This window comes from Tachysurus vachellii, chromosome 19 (genome assembly GCF_030014155.1).
Source record: "Tachysurus vachellii isolate PV-2020 chromosome 19, HZAU_Pvac_v1, whole genome shotgun sequence".
In the NCBI taxonomy this organism is placed as follows: Eukaryota; Metazoa; Chordata; class Actinopteri; order Siluriformes; family Bagridae; genus Tachysurus; species Tachysurus vachellii.
The window spans coordinates 6,866,270-6,889,612 of NC_083478.1; the positions used below are offsets into that span (position 1 = coordinate 6,866,270).

General features: G+C 38.9%; 1 protein-coding gene across 1 annotated transcript; it reads right to left on the bottom strand.

Moving 5' to 3' along the window:
• Nucleotides 1-23,274, bottom strand: ccdc187 (coiled-coil domain containing 187). Its single transcript, XM_060894026.1, has 13 exons — nt 22,992-23,274; nt 20,336-20,471; nt 11,539-11,601; nt 10,984-11,113; nt 10,696-10,786; nt 6,834-6,912; nt 4,680-5,819; nt 4,017-4,126; nt 3,680-3,757; nt 3,444-3,578; nt 1,104-1,198; nt 938-1,026; nt 1-848 (listed from the first exon to the last, which is right to left on the bottom strand). The coding sequence occupies exons 2-13, from the start codon at nt 20,382-20,384 to the stop codon at nt 694-696; spliced, it is 2,214 nt and encodes a 737-aa protein (XP_060750009.1). The 5' UTR covers nt 20,385-20,471; nt 22,992-23,274; the 3' UTR covers nt 1-693.
• Nucleotides 23,275-23,343: the final 69 nt, after the last annotated feature.

Consider the following 23,343-nt stretch of genomic DNA (forward strand, 5'->3'; position numbering starts at 1 on the left):
TTCTTTATATATTTTGTTTAATATATCAGACTCCATAGCTTGTGTAACCAGTGTAGCAGTATATGATTCTCCAAACATCTTTAGACAGTAACATGACAGAAAAACAGTTGTGAATACACCGTCATTTCTACACTGAGAACCATTCTTAAACAGGGTTTTAAACTGTACTGTACATGTATTTCAGGAGCACAATGATAGGGCAAACTTTCAGTTCTGTAAACATAAGGGAACAAAAGGAAGACTAAGAAGCATTTACAGTGTAGATAATGACAGACAGGAAGCATGAGGTAAACTGAAAATACAGAGACAGGGCTGGACCAACAATTTCTTTTTCAATAGCATTTAATTTCTAGGTTATTTAGGTACTGATTTCTCAGACGCTCAGATCCCTAGGGTCCATCTCAGTCCCTTTGCCAGCTGCACAATGTGCTAAAAATGAAAACTGACACAAAAGCACACCGGTTTATTCCCAATGCCCCTGGAGACAAAAAGGTAAGTAGCTTTATGCCTTTGTGTAGTGTCCCACATGACTCCCTGTCCCCAAATATTTCAAGGAAAACAAAAGTAAAAGTAAAAAACAAAACTAAAATGAATCACTCTTTGATATGCCCCCAGCTTTTATCTGTTGCTGTAGTGTTCAACCTACCCTGTTAATGTGTTCATAACACAAGCGGCAGATCCAGGTGACTGGCATCACTGCTGTTTACAGTTCTCTTTTGATTTAGAGTTCTCCTTTTTCTCTTTAGACTTTGCACGTACTGCCTTCTCATTATGTCGCTTAGTTGGTGCCACGAACGCAGGCTCCTCGCTTGACCATGTCTGTGGCGTTGTCTGGATTTCGCCTGTGCCTGAAACGACAGTACGGTTTATTTACTATAAATCTTAGCATAAAATATAGTAATGATGGTTGAGAACAACAACAAAAATATAACGTTACCAGAAATACTCTGTACTGCTTGCACATCATCTTTCCGTTGAAAGGTTGGATCCAGTTCTTCAGCGACATTCCTGATGGGATGCTGCTGCCTACACAGACAGATGCAGTTCATTTATCATCATTAATGGATAATGCAGATGGGAATGACAGAAGAATAGTGACTTACACTTCCAAAGTGACTGGACTTTGAGGTTGGCGTTCTAGAGAGCACTCATCGGCAGGAGACATAAGCCCGTCTGAGTTCAGTCTCTCTCTCGACATCTGGCAAAAAGAAAATATTACTATCATTTTATTAGTTCTATGTGAATCCTTAAAATATGATGAACAATTTGTAGGCTTTTTGTTTTCCATTATATTATTTTCTTATATCTGAAAGTATTTATTATAGAAACAACTCTATTATCAGTTAAGTGAAGAACATATTAGTTCATTTTTATGTCCAGCAATCCCCTTTGCACAGTGTATATTATTTGACTAAAGTACCAATGTATCCTGAATCCAATTTTATAACTGCACTACATGGAGTAGATTATAATAGTCCTTTTTAATAATAGTCCATAGAGAACTCCATGTAAAATTGGACCTTATTTGGATTCGGTCTGTTTCTGCTTTCTCCTTCAGGTCACTCTGACAAAATAGAGTTCATTCTGGCCTTAAATAAGTAAGGTGTTTTTGGCTCCCAGACATTATTTGAAAATGAAAAACAAAAAGAAGAAAAGACCCGATTTAAAGCCATATTTGCATCTTAAATCATATGATTATCTAAATAGGTAAATCACATGAAAACATTTCATCGTTATTTATACTCATAATTCTAATGCCGCCTTTAGAGGTGTGAATTATGTTGGAAATGTTGAAAAGCATCGTGAGAGACTTGTTAATAAAACAGACTAAAGGCAGTCAGACAAATTAATTGTGCATGAGGTAACATATTCCATAGTGACTTTGCATTGTGTCCAAGATCAGTTTCTCAGATGAAGTTTGCTTTGACACCACATTGTATTTTATCTTTCTGTGTGGGTTTGTTAGAACACACTGTTTTTTTCCAACCTCCTAAAAACATGCTGGTATTTGGACTTTCTAGACTAAATTGCCTCTTCATGGGAATGAATGCAAGATCGCCTTCCCGCCATCTCTATCTCTCTCTCCCTCTCTCTCCCTGTGTGTGTGTGTATGTGGTGCCTTGTAATCAACATGAGTCCTAACCATGTGTTTAGATCACCAGTTCCAAACAACATCCAGATGGGGTTATTTAACAATTTTTAAGAGTAATCTACTTTCTGTAGCACAGCACACTGGGAATGTTGTGATGTGGGGAATGTTAGAGTTGTGCTGACTAGAAATGATGCATATTACACCCTGAACAACATGCATACTGATCTTTATTTAATAAAAGTCTGGACTGATTTTTTGTGTCATTAATTGACATGTATTTTCCCTTTGGTGATTGATTCCCACAGAGCAGCTTGGGGACCTGCTGATGGCGGCACCAGTGGGATTTATGCCTCTATATAAGATTAACCCGTATGTTTTGCTGCCACCTGGTATTTTGAAAGACAGAAATTTAATAGAGGTTGGGGTGACGTTGTCCGACTCATAAAGAATGACCTGAGTGAGCAGGGCTATCTCAGTTACAGTTCTGAAGATGAACTCTTTGAGCCCGTCTATAAACTGGAAAGAATCCTAAGCCAGCGGCAGCATGCACTGGAGCGGCGTGGTGGCCTCCTTAAATTTGATATTCATTAACTCATTAAGACAAAATACAGATAAATCAGCTTCCAAGGTTTTATGTCTCAAGACTATACATCTTAAAAGCCATCTTTCTGCAAATCATTCATGCAATATCTTTTGTAAATTCTGTCCGCATTTATCAAATGAAGGCCAATAAAATCCATGCATGAAACTTATTGAACTTATTGTACGAAAAACTGTGGAATAAAAGACGTGAAAATCATTAACAGTTATTAAGGGTCAAGTCTACAGTTGCCCTTATGGAGGAAACAAAAAAGAAAAATCATTTTCATAAAGGAAAAATCTGAAATTAGAGGCTGAAAAGGCAGAATTCTCACAGTGTAAGCTTACTGTATATATCAAGGTGAAGTTAAGTCACACGCTGTGTTAGAATAGGAAAAAACACGTACATTGCAGGGTTACTAAAGCACATAGAACCAGTGGATTACTATACATAGATATTAGACATGATCAAACTTCCTACACTGAGTACTAAATAAGTCTTCACTTCCCATTTTCATGTTTATTGCCAGTAAACAGAAAGTGTTGCTAGGATGTTATCCACCATCAATAATAGAGTATATCACGCAATAACCTTTAGACCTTTTAGTAAAGACTGGAGGACAGTTCTTTTAAAAGGTCTAAGGTTATATATATATATAAAATCCATATTAGCAGTTGACTTTATGAAGCTATGCAATTTTAAATACAGAATGTTACACCGGCTTTGTGATCATTAGCAGTTCTAAATGTTAGTGTAGGAGGACAGTGTTACCTGTCCGTCATAGACCTCAGTGTTATCATACGCATGACTCATTTCCCTGTACCCTCGCCCAGAGACACGCTCCTCCAGTTCTTGAGACCGCAGCTGTGCCTTTATCTCTTGCTTCTGCATGAAGCGAGCAATCTCCTGTAATAAAGCCATCTAAATTAGCAATGATCCCATAGAAATGAATGTGATTAGCAAACTGTCTAGTAAGACACATGGATGTTTGATCCTGCTTACAGTACCTCATCCTGAGCAACCTGTGCTACTGTAAAGTCTCCTTTTGGGTAAGATCTCTCTAAAGGAGCGGCAGATGCAAGATCCTGAGAATAAAGCAGATAAAAACAATGACAAAAAGGATGATAACGAAATGATAAAAATGTGCAAACATTTTATAAAGAGGATGTGGGTCAACTACAAGCCAGGGCATGTTATATTGACCCACTACTTTCCAGAGAAGTGAAGTCCAAAGGAAAATCAGTACATGAACACATGAGTAAAGGATAATCAAGCTAATTAAATAAGTATTTAAATATAGTTTTAAATAAACTAACATTTATTACATAATTCAATATTTTTTACCACTCTGAGCAACTCCTCTTCCTCTGCCTGTAGCCTGTGGGCGAGTTCTTCATCCTGCAGGACCTGCCTAAGTTCGCCCAAATCCAGAGAGGGCCTGTTCACCCTCTCCCCTGTGTGGGAAAGAGTTGAGTCAAAGGCAGAAAGAATGGGGTGACAGGTGTGAAATTAAGACCTAGAAGATTTTACAGCCCACCACCTGCAGCATGTCATCTGATGATACACACACACACACACACACAGGGTTCAAAGTGGGGGGGGGTTCTGCATGATGTCATATCAATACTAAGAATGAAGTAGGAGGTAAGTTTTTTTCCCACAGGTCCAATCATGACCTTAAACCCAAGATCACACAAAGTCCCCTCTTATAAACATATATCACAACACCAGTCTATTATCAAAACAAAAGCATTAAGGGTCTAGAGATAGACTCACAGAGTATCCATACAAGGCGGGATATGAATCAAAAAGAAAGTCAACATCCAAAGCAAAGGAGAGAAAAAGAACAAAAGAGTCACCTATTAATTATAAAGCAAATTAGTAATAGATCAAGGAACCCTCAAACACATTAGGGCCAAAATGTCCGGGCAGATTCTCAGATGATTAAGAGAAATAAGCAGGTAAAGAGAGAGCATCGCAGCCCTCAGGAAGGCAGAGCTTGGTTACCTGCTCCAGGAGAGCGCCCTCTGTGAGACGCACTGAGGCTGCGCTGGGGGTGCCTTGGTGCACGAGGCTCCACCCTTCTTCTTTCCCTTTCCCTGTCCTCCTCCTCTTCTTCAGTACTCGACCTGTCCTCCTGATTACCCTGCCATCGCTCACTCCTCACACGTCTCCTGCTAGGTTCTCCACGGTACCGTCTGCTCTCTTCCCCCTCCTGCCTCAACCCCTCCCTGAGCGAGTGTGCATGGGGCCTGTGCTCTGCTCGAACCCTGCAGCTGCCCCCCTCCCGCCTTCCCCCTTTTCTGAGCCTGCCACAAACTTCCTCTTCCTCCCCTATCTCCTGTGACAAGGAGTTCCTCACTCCATTACTCCTCTCATATCTGCAAGATGTGTTTACTTCATCCAATGATATTCTTCTGTCTACCTGAACATCACCTTGATAAGGTCTCATGGTAGAGCTCCTTAGTTCCCTTTCTCCGCCATGATTTTCCTCAAATGGTCTACGATTATTAATATAAAAGTTACGACGCATCTGGTCATCCTGAAAGCGCACACGCCTTTGTCCATCCCCTGATTTCCAGTCGCTACTGCTGTGAAGTCTCACACTTTCGCTGTTCTTGTACACGGAGTGCCTTTTTCTTTCCACCTGGCCCACTTGGTATCCCTGCCATGTTCGGCTGTTTCCCTCTCTCATACTGCTGTGGCGGGACAGTCTTGCCCGTTGCTCACCACGCCGCTCCAGTGCATGCTGCCGCTGGCTTAGGATTCTTTCCAGTTTATAGACGGGCTCAAAGAGTTCATCTTCAGAACTGTAACTGAGATAGCCCTGCTCACTCAGGTCATTCTTTATGAGTCGGACAACGTCACCCCAACCTCCATGAAGATGCCCGGATGTGCTGCTCTGGCTGGCAAAGCTACTGCGGCTTTGTCCAGATCGTCTCCTGAGAGGCAGCTGACGTCTCTGCTTAGCAGTGTCTGCATACTCCCTATTAAAAGGCCTCCTATGTTCACAGTGGTCAGCCTCATAGTCTGAGGTGGAAGGAGAGGGAGAGCGCGCCTGGCCATGCCAGGCCAACTCTTCCTCTTCACTGGAGAGGGGCCGACTAGGCTGATGTGTGTTTGGTGACCTGATGGTGCGGCCGTTCTCTTTTGTTGTGCAAAACATGCAAACACAAGGTAGGAGATTGAGGGTGAAGGTGGTTAGTGGTTAAGCAAGTAAGGTCAGGGATGCAAGCCAAAACACTGCATCAAAAATGGTCATTCAGCAAACGCTAACAAGTTTACAAAGACATTACATCTTAGGCACAACAATAAAAGGACAACTTGTCTTACGAAAGTCAGTAAATGTGGGGTGCAGCAAGAGAGATAGCAGAAGAAACATGCTAAGATGTTAGCAGCGCTAACAAAAATCTCCTAGACAGTTTAATTAAGACTTTAGATATAGCCAAAATGTTTCGATCCTCATTAAGGGTTTTCATCTACAACTTTTTATATTAGCATTATCAGCTCTATTAAAAGTGTACTACCTTTTCACACATACAATCCTTTTAATAATAGGCACAGTGGTTTAATTCTTGTATTTGTTTAACGGCCTTTCAGTTGCAGCATTATACTATGAAGGTCTTGATATATGGAAGGGTTGTAACTGATATTAATGAACTGAAAGTGGTGTGAACGAGTCTCGTTTCATTAAGCAATACGCATTCTTCGCAGCCATGAATGACAAACATGTTAGTCACTATGTAGTTACAGTAAATAGACTGATTGATACTGTGAATGCTGGGGCTTGTGGATTACCCTTTAATATACTGTACACTGGCCTGGTGGAGAACTTCTGATTGGAAGTGAGGCAGAATGGAGTGGAGGAGGGGTCACATGTGGGAGACCTTAGAAAACTCCGGCAATGTGTGGGTTCGGTTCATTCAGTATGAAGGCCAGCATGACTGTGTGCGCACACATTTCTCATTTCACTATCGCATTAGTAAGACTGTAGATGTATTATCAAAAAGCCACATCAAAGTCATCATGGCCCATGATGTAACACAGGTCAGGCTGCCATGTCCCACAGACCTTTCAGAATTGTGTCAACAAGTGACTGATGGAGGTTTATCAAAAGGTAGTACAGCCAACACAGAGAAAATACAAAGCCAGCAGTTCTACCTCTAGCATCTGTTCTTCGGCAGCTGTTTCTCTGTCTGACGTATAACTCTTCCTCTTCCTGTATTTGCTTTGCTATTTCCTGTAAAAATAAAAAGGGAGTAGGGGCAAATATAATGACTATTCCAACAGTGTAAACTACAGTCAACTTATAATCTTATATAGTTCATATATCTTATGTATGTATGTATGTATGTATGTATGTTTGGTTTTATCATCTGATACTGTGTCTAGCTTTAGGTTATAATCCAGCATTGTAGCTCTTTTGTAATAGCAAAGCATTAACCACATGCAACTTAAATAGTTATCTGCTGCCTCTCTGAGAAGAAACAGCTTAGCGGTGCAGCACTTGTGGTTGCTACTATAAAAAAAATATGTGCCGCTCTCCCACACATACTGAGAGACATCACATAAGAAAAGCCTACGCACAAGACAGTGTAACAGCGACGTCAGCAGTGGAATTTCCACACTTAATCATGAAAGGGTCAAAGCCTTTGCTAACCTTGCACTTTAAGCCCACCATGAAGCTGCCACAAGCACACTGCTGAAGTGGTTGTGTACCACCTCTACAGTATGTGCATAGTGGTATATATGGGGGTGTTGGTGTGAGGCAATTAAGTTAACGGCTAGGACTTCCCCTTAAATTTTCCACCAGACCTCTACATTTACAGTCAATATTTCTGCCAAAAAAACCCCAAAAAAAACAAAACAAAACAAAAATGTTAATTCCCTGAAATGCAAATTTATCAATTTTATAATAAAAGGTGCTATTATGCGTATACACACCCTCCAACACTTACACACACACATTTACCAGATCTCTAGTGAAATAGTCTACGCCAAAAACCTACAGAGGAGTTTTTTCCCCCACATAAGTTTTTAGACAATAGTAATTTCACACACTTTTAATAAGTTAAAGCAGGTAACTTCATGTGTGGAAAATGGTACGTCATTCATTTTAAAAGGTTTTTACATTTTTTCAATTTTTCATTTTACAAGGTGTTAAACATTTTAAAATTCTTTCTACATTTGAATATGTTTTTTCATAATATATTTTTACATATGCTACAAATACTGTGCAGGAAACAGCAGCTAAAATATACAACCTGCCCACAAGATGTCAGAGTAGTACTTGGGAGAAACAGTTTAGCAGATATTTGACACAATGAAAACTTATAATAAAAATAGTATAAAATTATAAAATTATTTATATAATTTATAAAAATTATATATATATATTTATAACAAAAAATAACAGCCTTATTAAAATAAAATAACAGAAACCAAGCTGAACTGGTTCAATATTTAAGAAAATAAATAAATAAATACGTTCATCTTTAACTTTTCCCACCCTTCAGCCAGCTCTCCTAAAAAATTTCGACAGATACCAAACTAGGAGTGAAAAGGCTAAAATGTGTTTCCTCCAACATAACCATCAAGCCAGGTAATCTACTGTATTGAACACACTGTTAATGGGTAACTACAAATTTTAGCCTCAGCGGGAAAAAACGACCATCACTGAAACAACAGTTTACGTGAGTTTAAACCACCATGCTGCTGAATTCTTGAATAGGATTGGTCTACTTTTCTATAACAGCATCTCTGACAGTAGTGCGACTGGAATACTTATACTCACCGGCTGTAAATCACCGGTTTATGTTAACACACACATTTTAATAAGTTATCGGTGCATGCAGAGGCAGGGGTAAAACTATTTTTTTTTCCCGCATTGGAAAACTGTTTTGGTTTGCGGATGTTCAACAACTTTTAACACACATCCCCTTTGCTGATTACAGCTCACCACTGAGTTATGTTTTACACCTTAGTTTAGTTTACAAATACCTTTGACTTAAGCGTTCATAAACGCCTACACATTTCAAAATATATGATTCACTCTTTAAAGACTGCCATTAGAGTTCCATTATCTTTTAGAAAGCTTTGGAAACCTTTTTCCATTCTTTTCCATTCTTCTCGCAATACAGAGAAACTCTTCTACATGGTTATCACAGAGAGTATAGACAAAGTCACTGGATTTAGATTAAAAACACTTGAGTATTGCTTTAAGACATACAGGTGGTTTCTCATTAAGAAACGAGTGGCATGGAACTGGGCAGAAATCGACACGCTGCTCTTCTTGTCCGAGCAGTCTGCCACGTTGTTTTTCGAACACGGATGCAATGGAAAACTGGAAAAGAAAAAAATGTGAGCTGGCAAATCCTGTTATTTTACTAAGATCTACTGGAGAAGCCCTTTCAGGATGTGCCTTAAATTTGGCTATCCATCAACTGTAAAAGTGACTGCACTACAATACTGCACTACAAACAGAGACCTTTAAATATCCACTGGAGCACAACTCAGCTTAAAAACAACAGGCACAGGGTTCATGGGATTTGAAGAATCATGGGATTTGACTCACAGCAGAAGCACGTATGCCAAGTCAGCCTCCACAGAGAAGCATTTAAAGTTTTGTATTTTAAAACAATTAACCCTGCAGCGTTTGCACTGTATGCTGAACCAGCAAATGTTCCCCTGTGCTCATGACTCAGCCTGCAAGCGCGGCAGACACATGAGCTGTATGGTTTAGATGACACATCCAGTTGGAACAGGAGCTTTAATTAACACAACACAGCAGGTTATAAATATCTATAATTAACGCATCAGAATGCCTCTACCAACTATATGCTGGCCTATCAGGGACAATAATCTTCAATAAACCATCCTCAATAAGCAGAAATAGATCAAACTCAGTGTTAAGAAACAACCAGCATGAAATTCTTTCAGCAAGTGTGTACGCGTTGAGACGAAATATAAACCTGTGGTCTATACGGTGGTGGAATTTCAAATTATACAAGTCAGTTCAAGACGGAAACCAACCAGATAAAGATTGACACCTCAGTTAAATCTCTGACATATAATTAAATCCTATTTCATATATAAACCACAAGATCCCAGGACCCTCTGTGATTTAGTGCCAAAACAGTCGCTGTTTTCAGGGTTTATCACCATACAGCATTCAACTGCTTTACACTCCAATCTTCACAGCTACAACCATACGCTGTCTCTGGATTCAGAAGCAGTTTTTTCCAGAGAAACCTTTCAAAGTATCATGATTTAAAGAAGAAACATTATTTGTGTTGGCAGTCCCTGTACTGGAGGGGAAAAAAGGACATGGAATTAAAAAAATGGAGGCTCAACATTACAGAGAAAATAAATGCAAACATCATCCATGTCAAAAACTAATCTGATACCACTTCAGTTAGAAAATGACAATACCAGACCATTACATGCAATCTGAGACTGAAGAATGCACCAGGAGAAAGATAGCGTTTTTTAAAAAAAAGGTGATAAGTCGGTACGATTTTGGCAAAGCAACAAATCACACATGAATGCTACTTCTCTAAACTGGGGATAAGGTCAGTTTCTTTTCATTTGTTGCACCAATTTTCCAGAAATCTTTATCCTGCAAGGTTCTAGACATCTTTAATTAAACCACTTTAATTAAACTGCCTCATGATAAAACATGATCGCTGAATAAAGAGAAGATGAAAGAGTAAATAAAACATTTACACTTATTTTTACAGCAAATATAGTTATTGACAGAAAAACCCTATTTTGGCAGAAACTTAACATCTCCTTTTCACTTTAAGGTATTTTTTATAGAACTTTGTGGCTTTGCAGCTATTTGGCTTGGAATTGTTTTAAAAAAAAAAAAAAAAAAAAAAAGAGAAACAAAACTTTCAGTCAGTGAGGATTCTTTGTTCTGGTTTTTGAGGGTAGGGAGAGTTCCTGGATTATTCAACAATAGGGAAATATGTGCATTTCTTTGTATAATGTGTGGTAGGTTAAAATGAAGGTTTTGCTATACCTCATCTTCTTCTTCCCTCTTCCTCTGTTCTTCAGCAGCATGCTGGATCTCCTCTTGAATCCTGCGAGCGTACTCAGAGTCCTGCTCTTCCCTGCGGCAGAAGATTTTCGCACAAATCAGTAACAGAGCTTCTCCCCTCCCTTTTAAAAATTTGATTGTGGACTGAATTTTTACACTTAAAAATCTTTGATATCATGTCCACGTCTATAGCTATTGCCATAAAGAGAGATAAAAAAAAAAGCATGAAATGAAACTAGTTTAGTGAAGTAATGACGTGTGTGAGCTCACAGTTGACGAGTAGCTTGCTCACGAAGCATTTGAGCTCTATGTTGCTCCTCATTTTGCAGCCTCTTGGCTACACGGATGTCTTTCTGAACCAGTTGGTTCCTCTGTACATTGGAACTGTAGAACTGTTCAACTGTAACACACAGATCACGTTATTACCGAAAACTGCCAAATAATATTCAGAAAATCATGAACTTTTGCAACAGCACACTTTAGTTACTCTATTCCCATGCTTCATTGGTTTCTACTTGAAAACCTTTCATATTTAATACCTTTTTACGTTTGATGCTGCCAACCCACCCAATTTTCTTCACGAATATTTAATTAATCTTGATTTCAACATTGCTGTTATTAAATAAAGCTTTATTTATTTATTTTTTTATAATTACAATAATAATAATTACTTGTGCAGATTCATTATCGACTACAGTGAAGCTCAGCCAGAATAAACCAACATTTTTGCACTAAATTATACCACACGTATTTGGTAAACACTGGCTTATATCTACAGACCAGCACAAAAAGAACCACACAGTCACAGAGAGTTATAGGCCTTACTTTCTTGTTCCTGTAGGTTATGTGCCAACGCTCCATCCTCCAGTACTGAGAAATACTGGGACACTGTAGGAACAAGAACAAAAACAAAAACTCATTGTAACACCGTCCAGGAAAAAAGAAGGAGGAGGAAAACAACAGCAAATGCTGTGAGAAATAGCTGAGGTTAAGCAGACAGTTCATCTTTCCATCTGTTCCACACACTTAAGTGTCGTCTGCACCGCCCTTTAAACATACGCCTTTATGAGAAGCAACACTAATTTAACACAGACTATTTCACATCAGGATTTGACACTGTGATCGTTTGAAAGACATGAAAAAAGTACCTTACAGAAGTGTTTAATTGGAAACGGACAAACTCCCATTTAACTTTCAACTGTTAAATGATACACCACATGTGCCATTTAATGATTAAAGTGAAAGCTGTGTACAGTCAAATTGTGTCTTATTTGTCTTTGAGTTTTGTGTGGTACACTTTCATATCGAGGATATTAGTAACGTGAAGTAAGTATTTAAATAAAAAAAAGACGGCGAAATGAATAAACTGAATTGCAAGCAAAAATATAAGATTGTTATGTCTTCCTGTGACCCTTTTTTTTTAGTGATTAGCCCTTTTTGTTTATACTGCAACTCAATTTTGGCCAAAACAATAGCCACAAAACATTCCATTAAATTTTTGGTTCTTGTCTCCTTACCAGTATTGTTATGCTGCTGGAACAAAACTGATTCTGCAGTGAAAACAACACGGTCACAAATTAAGAATTGGCACCTTCTCAGTGGTAAACTCTTAGTCTTGCAGCACTTCTTGGCTGCTTAAACACATTGGTGCATGAACTGGTTTCTGCTGTTGGTTAAGTATGTGGCTTTAGTGAAAACAGTTTGTAAAAATCACGTCAGAATTTTTCCCCTAAACTTCCCACAACTATTCTATCTATTTTTCCCCAGTGAGGACAGAGTAACCCAGCTCCTGCTAATAAACACTGCAGTCTCAAAGTTTTCCAGTGAAGAAGACAGGATTTTCGGGACCACAAATATTACACGGGCAACAATTCAACAAAATGAGACAGTGATAAACTCACAACACTTTTTCTTGACATGTTTAACAGCATAGAGGACAAACTGCATAAAACTACCCCCAACAAAATACAGTGATTAACGTTTAAACAGTTGAGGATTTGAGGCTACTGAGAAGGAATTTGCCTGCATTGTGTTTTAAACCACAACCGCAAATCAAACAACAAAAGTTGACAAAAAAGACGCTTTAAGATGCTGAAAAAAATAAATAAAAATCTCAAATTAGCGATCGCCAGGTCCAACAAATCAGAAATTTAGCAAAGTCAGACAAAGAGTGCCTTTTCAATGTCCAGGTGTCTCTTTTCCCAAAATAAAACGGTCCTCGGTTCATCAATTTCATCACATTTGTGGGAATTAGCCTTCTATACAAAAGCACAATAGAGGAGCCAGGACAGCATCTCTGTTAAAGAGAAGACAGACCAACTACCTAAAATACATCCTTATAATCACACTTAAGCAATTTTACTGACAGGATTACAGGTTTAACCACACCAGAAGACCGGAAGGGAGGGATTCTATTTTAGAGAAGTTTCTAGATTCCTTTAGAGGGTGAGGAGCCTCACCTATCCAACAGAACAGCACACCTAAAAGAAAACCTAAAACACATTCGATATATTTCAATTCGAATAATTATTCTCAAGTGGAGGCCCATAAATCCCTTGATCCTTAGCTGCTCAGTTGTATAAATGAGATAAATGTAAGTCAGTCTGGAAACAAAATAGCTTCTTTTCTCACTCACTATTTCCATCAATTGGTTAATAAGAAACGGCTTGACTAGTTGGCGATCTAAAAGAGATGATGAGTACAATGGCACTGATGGTGGTATCTGCATGAAAGTATATTTAAGCAAAAAGTGCTGATGATGAATTCCGAAAGCTGGACAGACTAAAACACTGAAGTGCTGCTGCACCCACCATCAGCAGACAATCAAATGTCAGTATGAGTAATGTAGAAAAAAATAATGCTGACGAAAAAGCTCTATAATTACTCTACGTGTCTGGCTGGGTTACTCTGTATTTTAATCTGATGGTATGAAGGTAGTTGTGTCCTTGCTATCTAACAAAAAAACGTAACTGATAATCTTGCGCTCATCATAACTTGTTGTGTCTTCTCAAGCAGGAAGACGTCTAATCGTGATAGCAGGCCAAATACAGTAGCACACTTCTTTCACGTCTGCCTGCACTGTGATGAAAGTTGTGAACTGACCGGCTGGACCTTCTCCAATCCTAATTCAACACAGACATGTTGTGTTGGAAGAGAATTGAACAGCGGTATCCTCACACAGATCTATTCTCGGATACAGACTCATAAACAACTTCTCCGCCGTCCTGCAAGCCGGCCGCAAATTAAACACATCAACTTCCTACTCTGCCCTTCTAAAACCAGACAGTTATAAGAAACTCTGTGATTTAGCACATGGCGCACACACATGCAAACAGACACACAAGCACACACCCTGTAATCGAAAGAGCAGCTAAAGCCTCAGTCTTAAATAAACCTGGCTGCTCCAATGCTGGCAGTCTTTAATCAGTCAGTGGCAATTATTGCCATTTTGGATTTGCACTCTGGCACGTTGGATTAACAGGTTATAGCAAAGTACTGTAAGCAGAATAAACTTCTTAAGCGCTTAATTCATGAAAACAAGAGCCGAATCATGCAAATAACACGTTCACCAGCCAATTTCATGAAGGCTGTGGTTCTTATTTAAAAAAAGACAACTGTTATCTGTTACTTATCTTCAAACGAGGGAGACAAAATAACAAAAACAAACCATGACTCAATTACTTACAGACTGCAATTCTTTAGCTAGAGATAGTGAACTCAAATGAATTTATATGCTACTAAAACCACACAGCTGTCAACCTACGTCCCCCAACACTGCTCTCTGCTCGGCTTAAGATGTGCTGAAGACAAATCTGTTCTACCGTCACCTTCGACCTGTGCAGTTGGTAGAAATCCTATCTTTAGCACAAAGGCTATCCAGTGTCCCAGTGAGACCCGATAATTGAATCCATCTGCACGGTACTCTAACACTAACGGATACCTTTATTTCTACAAACCTGTCCAATAAGATAAATGCACTCTGGACATTATTCCACCTGTTGCACAAGGGAATAACACGGATAGATATACTGTAGACACTTATACACAACTTCTGCCACTCAACGAACTTCCACACACACACGCTCACACACACGCTCACACACACGCTCACACACACGCTCACACACACGCTCACACACACGCTCACACACACGCTCACACACACGCTCACACACACGCTCACACACACGCTCACACACACGCTCACACACACACTCACACACACACTCACACACACACTCACACACACACTCACACTCACACTCTCGCGCGCACGCTCACACGCGCACACACACACACACTCACTCACACACACTCACACACACTCTCACACACTCTCACACACACTCACACACACTCACACACACTCACACACACTCTCACACACACTCACACACACTCACACACTCACTCACTCACACACTCACTCACTCACACACTCACTCACACACTCACTCACACACTCACTCACACACTCACTCACTCACACACTCACACACACACTCACACACACACTCACACACACACACACACACACTCACACACACACTCACACACACACTCACACACACACTCACACACACACTCACACACACACTCTCACACACACTCACACACACTCACACACACTCACACACACTCACACACACTCACACACACTCACACACTCTCACACACTCTCACACACTCTCACACACTCTCACACACTCACACACACTCACACACACTCACACACACTCACACACACTCACACACACAATATAAATGAGTAAAAGTTTCCAGATGTTTCCACTCCAGTAGAATTGGGAAGTGGGAAATTCTCTTTTAAGGTGATTTGGACATCAGAACTGTGATTACTGAGAAGTGTCTACACTCAAAACTCCATTACTGAACAGTTGATAACTTTAGTCCAATACAACAGAATTCAGTAAAACTGTAATGAATTCAGAAATGACTCAAACTCATAAGCAAGTTCCCATTAACACATTTTCATCACTCTAGCTGGGTTTCACTCAGATGAGGATGGGTTTCCTTTTGAGCCTGAAGCCTCTCAAGGCTTCGTCCTCATTTCGTCTTAGGGAGATTTTCCTCGCTACTTTTGTCTCCGGCTTGCATATTAGGGAATATTAATAAATTTGAACTTTAAATTATATATAACTGTTAGTTGTTAAAAGTTGTACACACACCCAGATTAAAAGAATATGCAAATGTGAAAGTCCCTGAAACTAAATGCACTTTATTTGCATATTGATATATAATGAACTCTTGAATTATGAAGGAAGAAAAAACATTTCTCACGTGTTCAAAACAACCAATTCTTTTCCAAAATGACCTTCATTCGCCTTCTATTTCTAAACAACAGTCAAACTAACGCAAGAGCTGTTTTTGCACTTTCCTCACGTTCCAGGTTTGTTGTCGGAACTTCATATCTCATCCAGCCTTGGTGAACGTCAGTCTCATCAGATGACGTGGGCAGTTACAGTTTTATAGACAAGACATTTGCACTCACGTTTGCTAACAAAATGTCTTACAGCTGAGACGGGCTTCGGGTCAAGGTGTTAATTTGCATATGCTGTTGTTTGACCTCTGGAGGACCATTAAGACAAATCTTTAAAAACTGGTCTTCAAACACATGACTTTGGTGGAAGACTTTAAAAGCCAGAAGGTAAAAAAGGTATCGAATATTAGAAGGTATCGAATATTATTCACAGTTATGGACTTGAATGAACAGTAAAAGTACAGAATAAAAGAGAGTGAATATTTTAAAAAGTAGTGCTCACAAATTCCATCATGTGGAAAATGTGGCTGCGTCAGCTAAATTCACCTGCTGTGACTTGTTCGTGGTTTTTTGCCTTCTTAAATGTCTTCATCTGTTTTTGTCTCGACTTTAGTTTCCATAAAAAAAAAAAAGACAAAACAAATCGCTTTGCATCCAGTGTTCTCTAAAACATGATACGATTACCAGCTGTTAGACACAACCTAGCTGTGATTAGACAGGCATCAGAAACCTGATACCTGAGACTGCAGGAGCATTTATTTGGTTAGTAAAATGAGTAAAATGACAGATGGATGTCTCATCTGGACACTACTTAATACATTCATTCATTCATTCATTTTCTACTGCTTATCCGAACTACCTCGGGTCACGGGGAGCCTGTGCCTATCTCAGTCGTCATCGGGCATCAAGGCAGGATACACCCTGAATGGAGTGCCAACCCATCGCAGGGCCTACTTAATGCATTCAGCTCAAAAACAAACAAAAATAACCCCACACCAAATAACAAACCAAACCATACTTTTCTTTATAAATGTTTGTTCATGCTCAACACAACGTGAACTGTTTCATATATTTCTCTGTAGTGTAAAGCACCTTGATACGGTGGTGTAAAGTGCTCCTGTCTTCTGAATCTTCCTGTCGACAGTTTGTGTGTTTATTTGTTGCTTAACGCATTTATTAAATAATAATGGTGACGATAATAATGTGGTAAAAATTGCAATAATAATATTAAACAACAACAATGACAAATGATTCTTAGTTTTCATACATTTACAGACAAAGCCATACATATATAGCAAAAATGACCAACATTTATATAGACTGTGATAGAAAGTCCAAGAGTCGACAAACTCGGTGTCTTATACTCGAGAGATTTTTTTTTTTACAAAGGTCACAAACGTATATTAATTGAAAGGGGGAAAAAAAATCCATGTACGGGTTTAACATCAGATGCTCCTATCGAGTGCACACGAACGGAGAGCACAGTCTGGTTGTTGGTAGAACTTTGTGTTTTAATCCATTTGAACAGACAAAAAGTTCCAGAGTCAGCAGTAAGAATAAAGAATGAGTGAAACTCTGGAAAAAATCCAGTACAGTGCAGTATAGAAGACTAGAACTCCTAATGCATGCAGAGCTCACAGCTACATTCTGTCATGTCTTTAGGTGCAAGAAGTGAAAACCTTATCCAAATATATTCTGCCTTTTTCTCGTAGTTTCCAACACAATAGTTCATCATGAGACATTATATCAGGAGAGGATTATGTATCCGTAAAGTCGTCCCTCCCTCCCATGGATTTTGAGTAGTCTCTTACATGCTATAGTCTGTATTAATGTCTATAATTACCCTGTCACACCTTTGAGTCAACAAATGAAAGACACTGACCTAAATAACCCAAATAAACAGAATCCTGCTTTCTGATTTCCATCCTGTTAACATACTCTTTTATCTTGATCGACAACCTGCTGGAGAACAGAACTCAAAGCCTTTTCTTGCTCTCGGTTCAGCTCAGATCTGCAGGATCAGTTCGCTTTTTATTTTCGAAGAGTGGCCTAAAATGAGGGTGTGGCTCGCTAGTGGGCTAACTAGTTTTTGTAGGAGTCCAGCCCATAGAGAGACTCAGGTTACACCGAGACGAGTCGGGCCTTTTGTATGTTCCTGTACAAACGCACGAATGTACACTCTTTGGATGAATGTGTCTGCAAAATTCTTAAAACTAAAAGTGAGCGCTGTCTAGAATTTAGATATAAAAAGCCCTCTGGAAAAAACAAAAACAAACAAAAAACAAAAAAACAAAAACAGCTTTAAACCTTTGCAAAGTTGTGTGATTTTACAAAGCAAAGAACCAGCTGGTGCTGCGTGGTAAGAAAACTGATGAACCATAAGCTATTAAAACAAACGACAGCCCAATTCGTACATGATTAAGGAACTGATTCACATGCTGCGATTTAATATACATCCACATTTAGCCATATTTGTTTTTTATCTTCCTTTTTTCCTGATAAATTTGAAGATCTGCATTTTTTTAAGGAACTGCCCAGTTACTATAATTACTGTATAAATCACTATAACTGCATTGCATAGTTGATATATCTCAGCAAAGCTCCTTTGTGACAATGACCGTTGTTCTGAGTGCTATACAAATAAAAGTGTATTGAATTTACTTGAATAGTGGTGTATGAATGAACCCCTCTGTGATTTCTAGCAGGTAGTTCCTCTTGTTTGACTGCTAATACTCACTTAACACTTCTAATATTCAGTGAAACATGACAATGCAGCTTAATAAAAAAGGGGTTAAAGCAACCAAATCATTTATATTCAAAGCAGCAAGCATACAGAATAAGATGTGACCATGTGTGTTTATGAGAATAATTCTGTTCAAACTCACACGAACTGTTCATCTCAAAATGTTATAACAAATGCAGACTAGCGAAAGTAATTCTGTTCAGATGAAGCTAATGCAAAATTTTGTTTAAGCTTTAAAATTTGCATGGCGTGTTTTCGCAGTCCGTTCTGCCTTTGCAGTTTCGGGTAAAGAGAAACACGACGTCGAAATAATAGCTCAATCTCCATCCCCTGCATTTGAAACATTATATTTGTGCTATATCTCCCTGCGGAAAACTCATTTGGACTAAATTTACCTATGCGAGATTTTAAATCTCCACTTCTATCCACTGTTGGATAGAAAAAAAGATCAATTTTTTCAATTTCTAAGGAGATTGTGTAGAATTTTTTTTTAGGGAAGGATTTCAACCTCTTACTCTCAAACCCTAAGAAAGAGATGACAGCTCAAATATTTTATCCTGACACTTGAGGAGTGACATTAGTTCCAAGTGGCCGACTGGACAGAAAGCGAAAAACACACATGGGAAAGTGAAAGGAAAGTGAAGGAGCTTCTGTTTGACACTAAACCCCCGCTTCCCCACAGACTCCTCCACCTCCTCCACCCAGCAGGAGGATATAAATATATCTGTCTGGCTCTAGGCGTCTGAACGGATAGAGGATAAGGATGACTGACGGGGAAGCGGTCGAAGGTCAAAAGGAAGAGAGCTGCTTTTCTCTCCTAAAATCCCCCAGTCATGTCATTTTATAACAGGACAGCCAGCAGACCGAGACTAACACAACATATTATAAGCCATCAGTGGAAAATTATTTTATAGAAGAGGGAACATGGAGGGTACAGAGAGGGAAAGAGAAAATGGGAAAGCCATATATCAGGAAATCATGTAAACAGGATGTGGATGCCAAATAACTTAGGATCAATCTCTTATATATAAGTATAAGAGATTGTATTTTTGTAGTATATTTGAAGTCCAAAATGTATAAAAAAAATAGATAAAAATAAATACATAAAAATACATAATCACACAAGATTAAGAAAGGGAAGTGTGTATATCAGTGTGAATATAAATTTATTGTGATACACTGTGACCTACTGGGAGCTTCATTTCCCAGTCAGTGCTCCAATAACTGCAAACCTCACACAATAAGCATATTGTCTGTAGAAAGAGAGTTATATGGGAAAATCACCCTGCATTTCTTTCTGAGAAAAACATTTCGGATCCACATAATTTACTTTAAGTTTAAATATTAAAGAGCAGATTGCTCTCTGTAGAATACCCCAGACTTGAAAAGCTTTAATTTAAAGTGAGTCAACATGAATGCATCTGGAATGTCCATCAGATTCCTCACTCTTATCAGTCCTGTTCATGTGATGCCACTTTGCAGTTATGACTGCGGATCGAGATATCTAGAAAGTAAATCATCCTGTGAAGAAACTTCGCTGCTCACTGAGCCTTATCGGTGACACTGAGGGAGTTATAAAGCAGGCACGGCAGTAATCTTACCCTCCTGAACCCGCGGCAGGTTAGTCTGATCCACCTCCAACTCTGCCATGATTCCTCATGGCCACAAAGACACGGCCTGCTCCGATACTTGATGTCTGAAGGAGTACAGTGCGCAAACACACTCCACAGGAACAAACTATGAAGAAGACATACAGAATTGAATAGTCACACAATAAAATAACATGCATTTTGTGTTATAAAAAAAATAAAATAAATAAAACTTAAATATATATATATATATTATTATTATATATATATATTTTGTAGAAAGTTATTTATTACAAAAAACACTTTCAAAAAAACTTGGTGACCATTTAAGCTTTAAAGAAAAAGAAAAAAGAAAGAAAAAGACGTACAGCTTACACCTAAGTAGTCATTACATCAGTAATACATCAACCCAACAATACATCAACCCAACAATTCAAAACATAAGCCAAAGCAACAAGGAAAAAAATAGAATCAAACAAATAAGTCAAAATTTCGTCTAGTCAAGATCTCAAAATCAAGACCATAAACAACTTATGAAATGTCTTTTTAGTTAAAATGTCAGTTATATCAGAATGATGAACAATGAGCCATAACTTGATAAAAAGTCTGCCCCAAACAAATATGTGATCTCTGTGACTTCAACACTGACATGATGGGTGCCAGATGGGCTGGTTAGAGTATTTCAGAACCTGCTGATCTCTTGAGAAATTCACACAGAGCTCTCTAGAGTTCAGAATGGTGTAACGGTTCAGTAGAAATGCGCCAGATTGGTTTAAGCTGCTGATCAGTAAACATCTTAGCATTCACATCAAATGCTGAGCCGGAATGGGCAACAGCAGCAGAAGACCGCATTGTGTTCCTCTCCTGTCAGCCAGGAAAAGATCTGCAGATATGATGGGCTCAAACTCACCAAAACATGACAGTTGAGAAAAAAAATTCACCTGGAATATTTGGCAGTCTTCAGCCGTCTAATTTTAGGGAGTCTATGCTCATGTCATGATAGCATCAAATTCGTGTTCATGGCTGACAGGAGTAGAGCTCGATGTTGTCTTCTTCTAGTGTAGCACATCCACCTCAAAGTTTGTTGTTTTTTTTCTGCTCACCATAATTGCAAAGAGTTACTACATTTACTACATTTACAGCATTTAGCAGACACACTTATCCAGAGTGACTTACAATTTATTTCAATTTATACAACTGAGCAATTGAGTGTTAAGGACCTTGCTCAGGGGCCCAGCAGCAGCTGCTTGGTGGACCTGGGATTCGAACTCATGACCTTTCGGTCGGTAGTCCAACACCTTAAACACTAGGGGTACTAACTTTTGTGTCCGTTCTCACAGTACTGTTGTGGAACTAACCCAAAGTAAAAAAGAGCCATTTTATTCAGGCTTTCAGCTAAATCTGTCTCACGACTATTTCCATCTGACCAAGATCAACTTTACTTATTCTTAACAGGTAACTTAAACACGCAGGTCAGCCGTACCTAGTATTACTGCCATTCTCTCGATTCATTAGGATTGGATTGTTGCTATGACTTTTATTTTAAAAATAAAATAAGACAGAAATGGACTTGGACTTTCTGTAAGCTCAGACCAGCCTGGTCATTATCCTCTGAGCTCCATCATCAGACAGATCTTCTGCTCACAAGATGTTTTTTCCACCGCAAATTTCATTTCTGTGTAATCTCTAGAGATGGTTATGAGTGAAAATCCCACGAAATCAGCAGTTTCTGAAATAATCAAACCGGCAACGACGACCATGTCATTGCTAAAGTCACCGACATCAGACTTTTTCACACATTCTGATGTTTGAAAAAGATCTTGATTTGTATCTGCATGATTTGATGAATTGCACCATAATCAGGTGTTAATATTAAATTAACAGTGAGGGATTTTATATGCTGATTTCCCCAACACTTTTAATAAAACTTAGACACTAGTTAGTGTGTGTGTGTGTGTGTGTTCATGGTGGATACTATTCAACATTCAATGATACAGAAATTGACACATATTTATTGATAATTTAACAACTAATTTGGTTCACCATCAAGGAATGAATTAAAATAATTTTTTGTAAACATCAGAAATAACAATAAAACAACAGTGTGTGTGTGTGTGTGTTCATGGTGGATACTTAACAACATTCAATGATGAACAAATGGACACAAATTCACAAATTTATTGATAATTTAACAACTAATTTGGTTTGTCAGTAAGGAATGAATTAAAAGTCATTTGTTTTAAACATCAGATATCACAATAAAACAGCAGTGTGTGTGTATATGTTTATGTGTGTATGTGTGAGTGTGTATATGTATATGTGTGTGTGTGTGTGAGTGTGTATATGTATATGTGTGTGTGTATACTGTATGTCTGTGTGTGAGTGTGTGTATACAGTATGTATATGTGTGTATATGTCTGTGTGTGTGTGTGTGTGTGTGTGTGTGTATGTATGTGTGTGTGTGACACAAGCACAAACCTGTGTGTGGACAAAACACACAATATACACAAAGGTGATTCCGCATTCCCAACAATATGACTCTTCTGTTTCATAACAACAGCTAATAATGCAGTTTTTGTTACTATGTTTTTCTCCTCTGACTCGACGGGACTTTCTAAACCACATGACAGTGAAATTCCGTGTAAACAAGAGGTGATAAACGTCTTACCTGAGCACCAGTGTGTAAAGCGTCCAGACAGAGCAGTCCTACTTGTTGAATATCTGATGTAAAGTTGATGAATAAACTACACCGGCTGCTCTGTGTTAGTCCACATGTCACACGTGTGTTTGTGTTTGTGTTTAATGTAAGGTGTTAATGCGATACAGAGACTTAAGGGTAAATGAGTCACAGCTCCAAACGAGTTTGATGGAAATTCTTCCCTGTTTGTGGCACTGAAGCCGAGCTGTCTAAGGGATGGAAAGCCAGCGAGGACAAACTTCAGGCGTATCACAGCTGCAGGCGCCGTCCAAAACACGCGCGCGCGCGCGCGCACACACACACACACACACACACACACACA

What these genes read in the sequence shown, in the direction of transcription:
- ccdc187 (XM_060894026.1), bottom strand. Translation starts at nt 20,384, where the DNA reads ATGGCAGAGTTGGAGGTGGATCAGACTAACCTGCCGCGGGTTCAGGAG. An exon ending in AGGGCGCTCTCCTGGAGCAG is followed by an intron (nt 4,127 to 4,679) that starts GTAACCAAGCTC and finishes TTTCCCACACAG; the next exon opens with GGGAGAGGGTGAACAGGCCC. An exon ending in AGTCCAGTCACTTTGGAAGT is followed by an intron (nt 1,027 to 1,103) that starts GTAAGTCACTAT and finishes CTGTCTGTGTAG; the next exon opens with GCAGCAGCATCCCATCAGGA.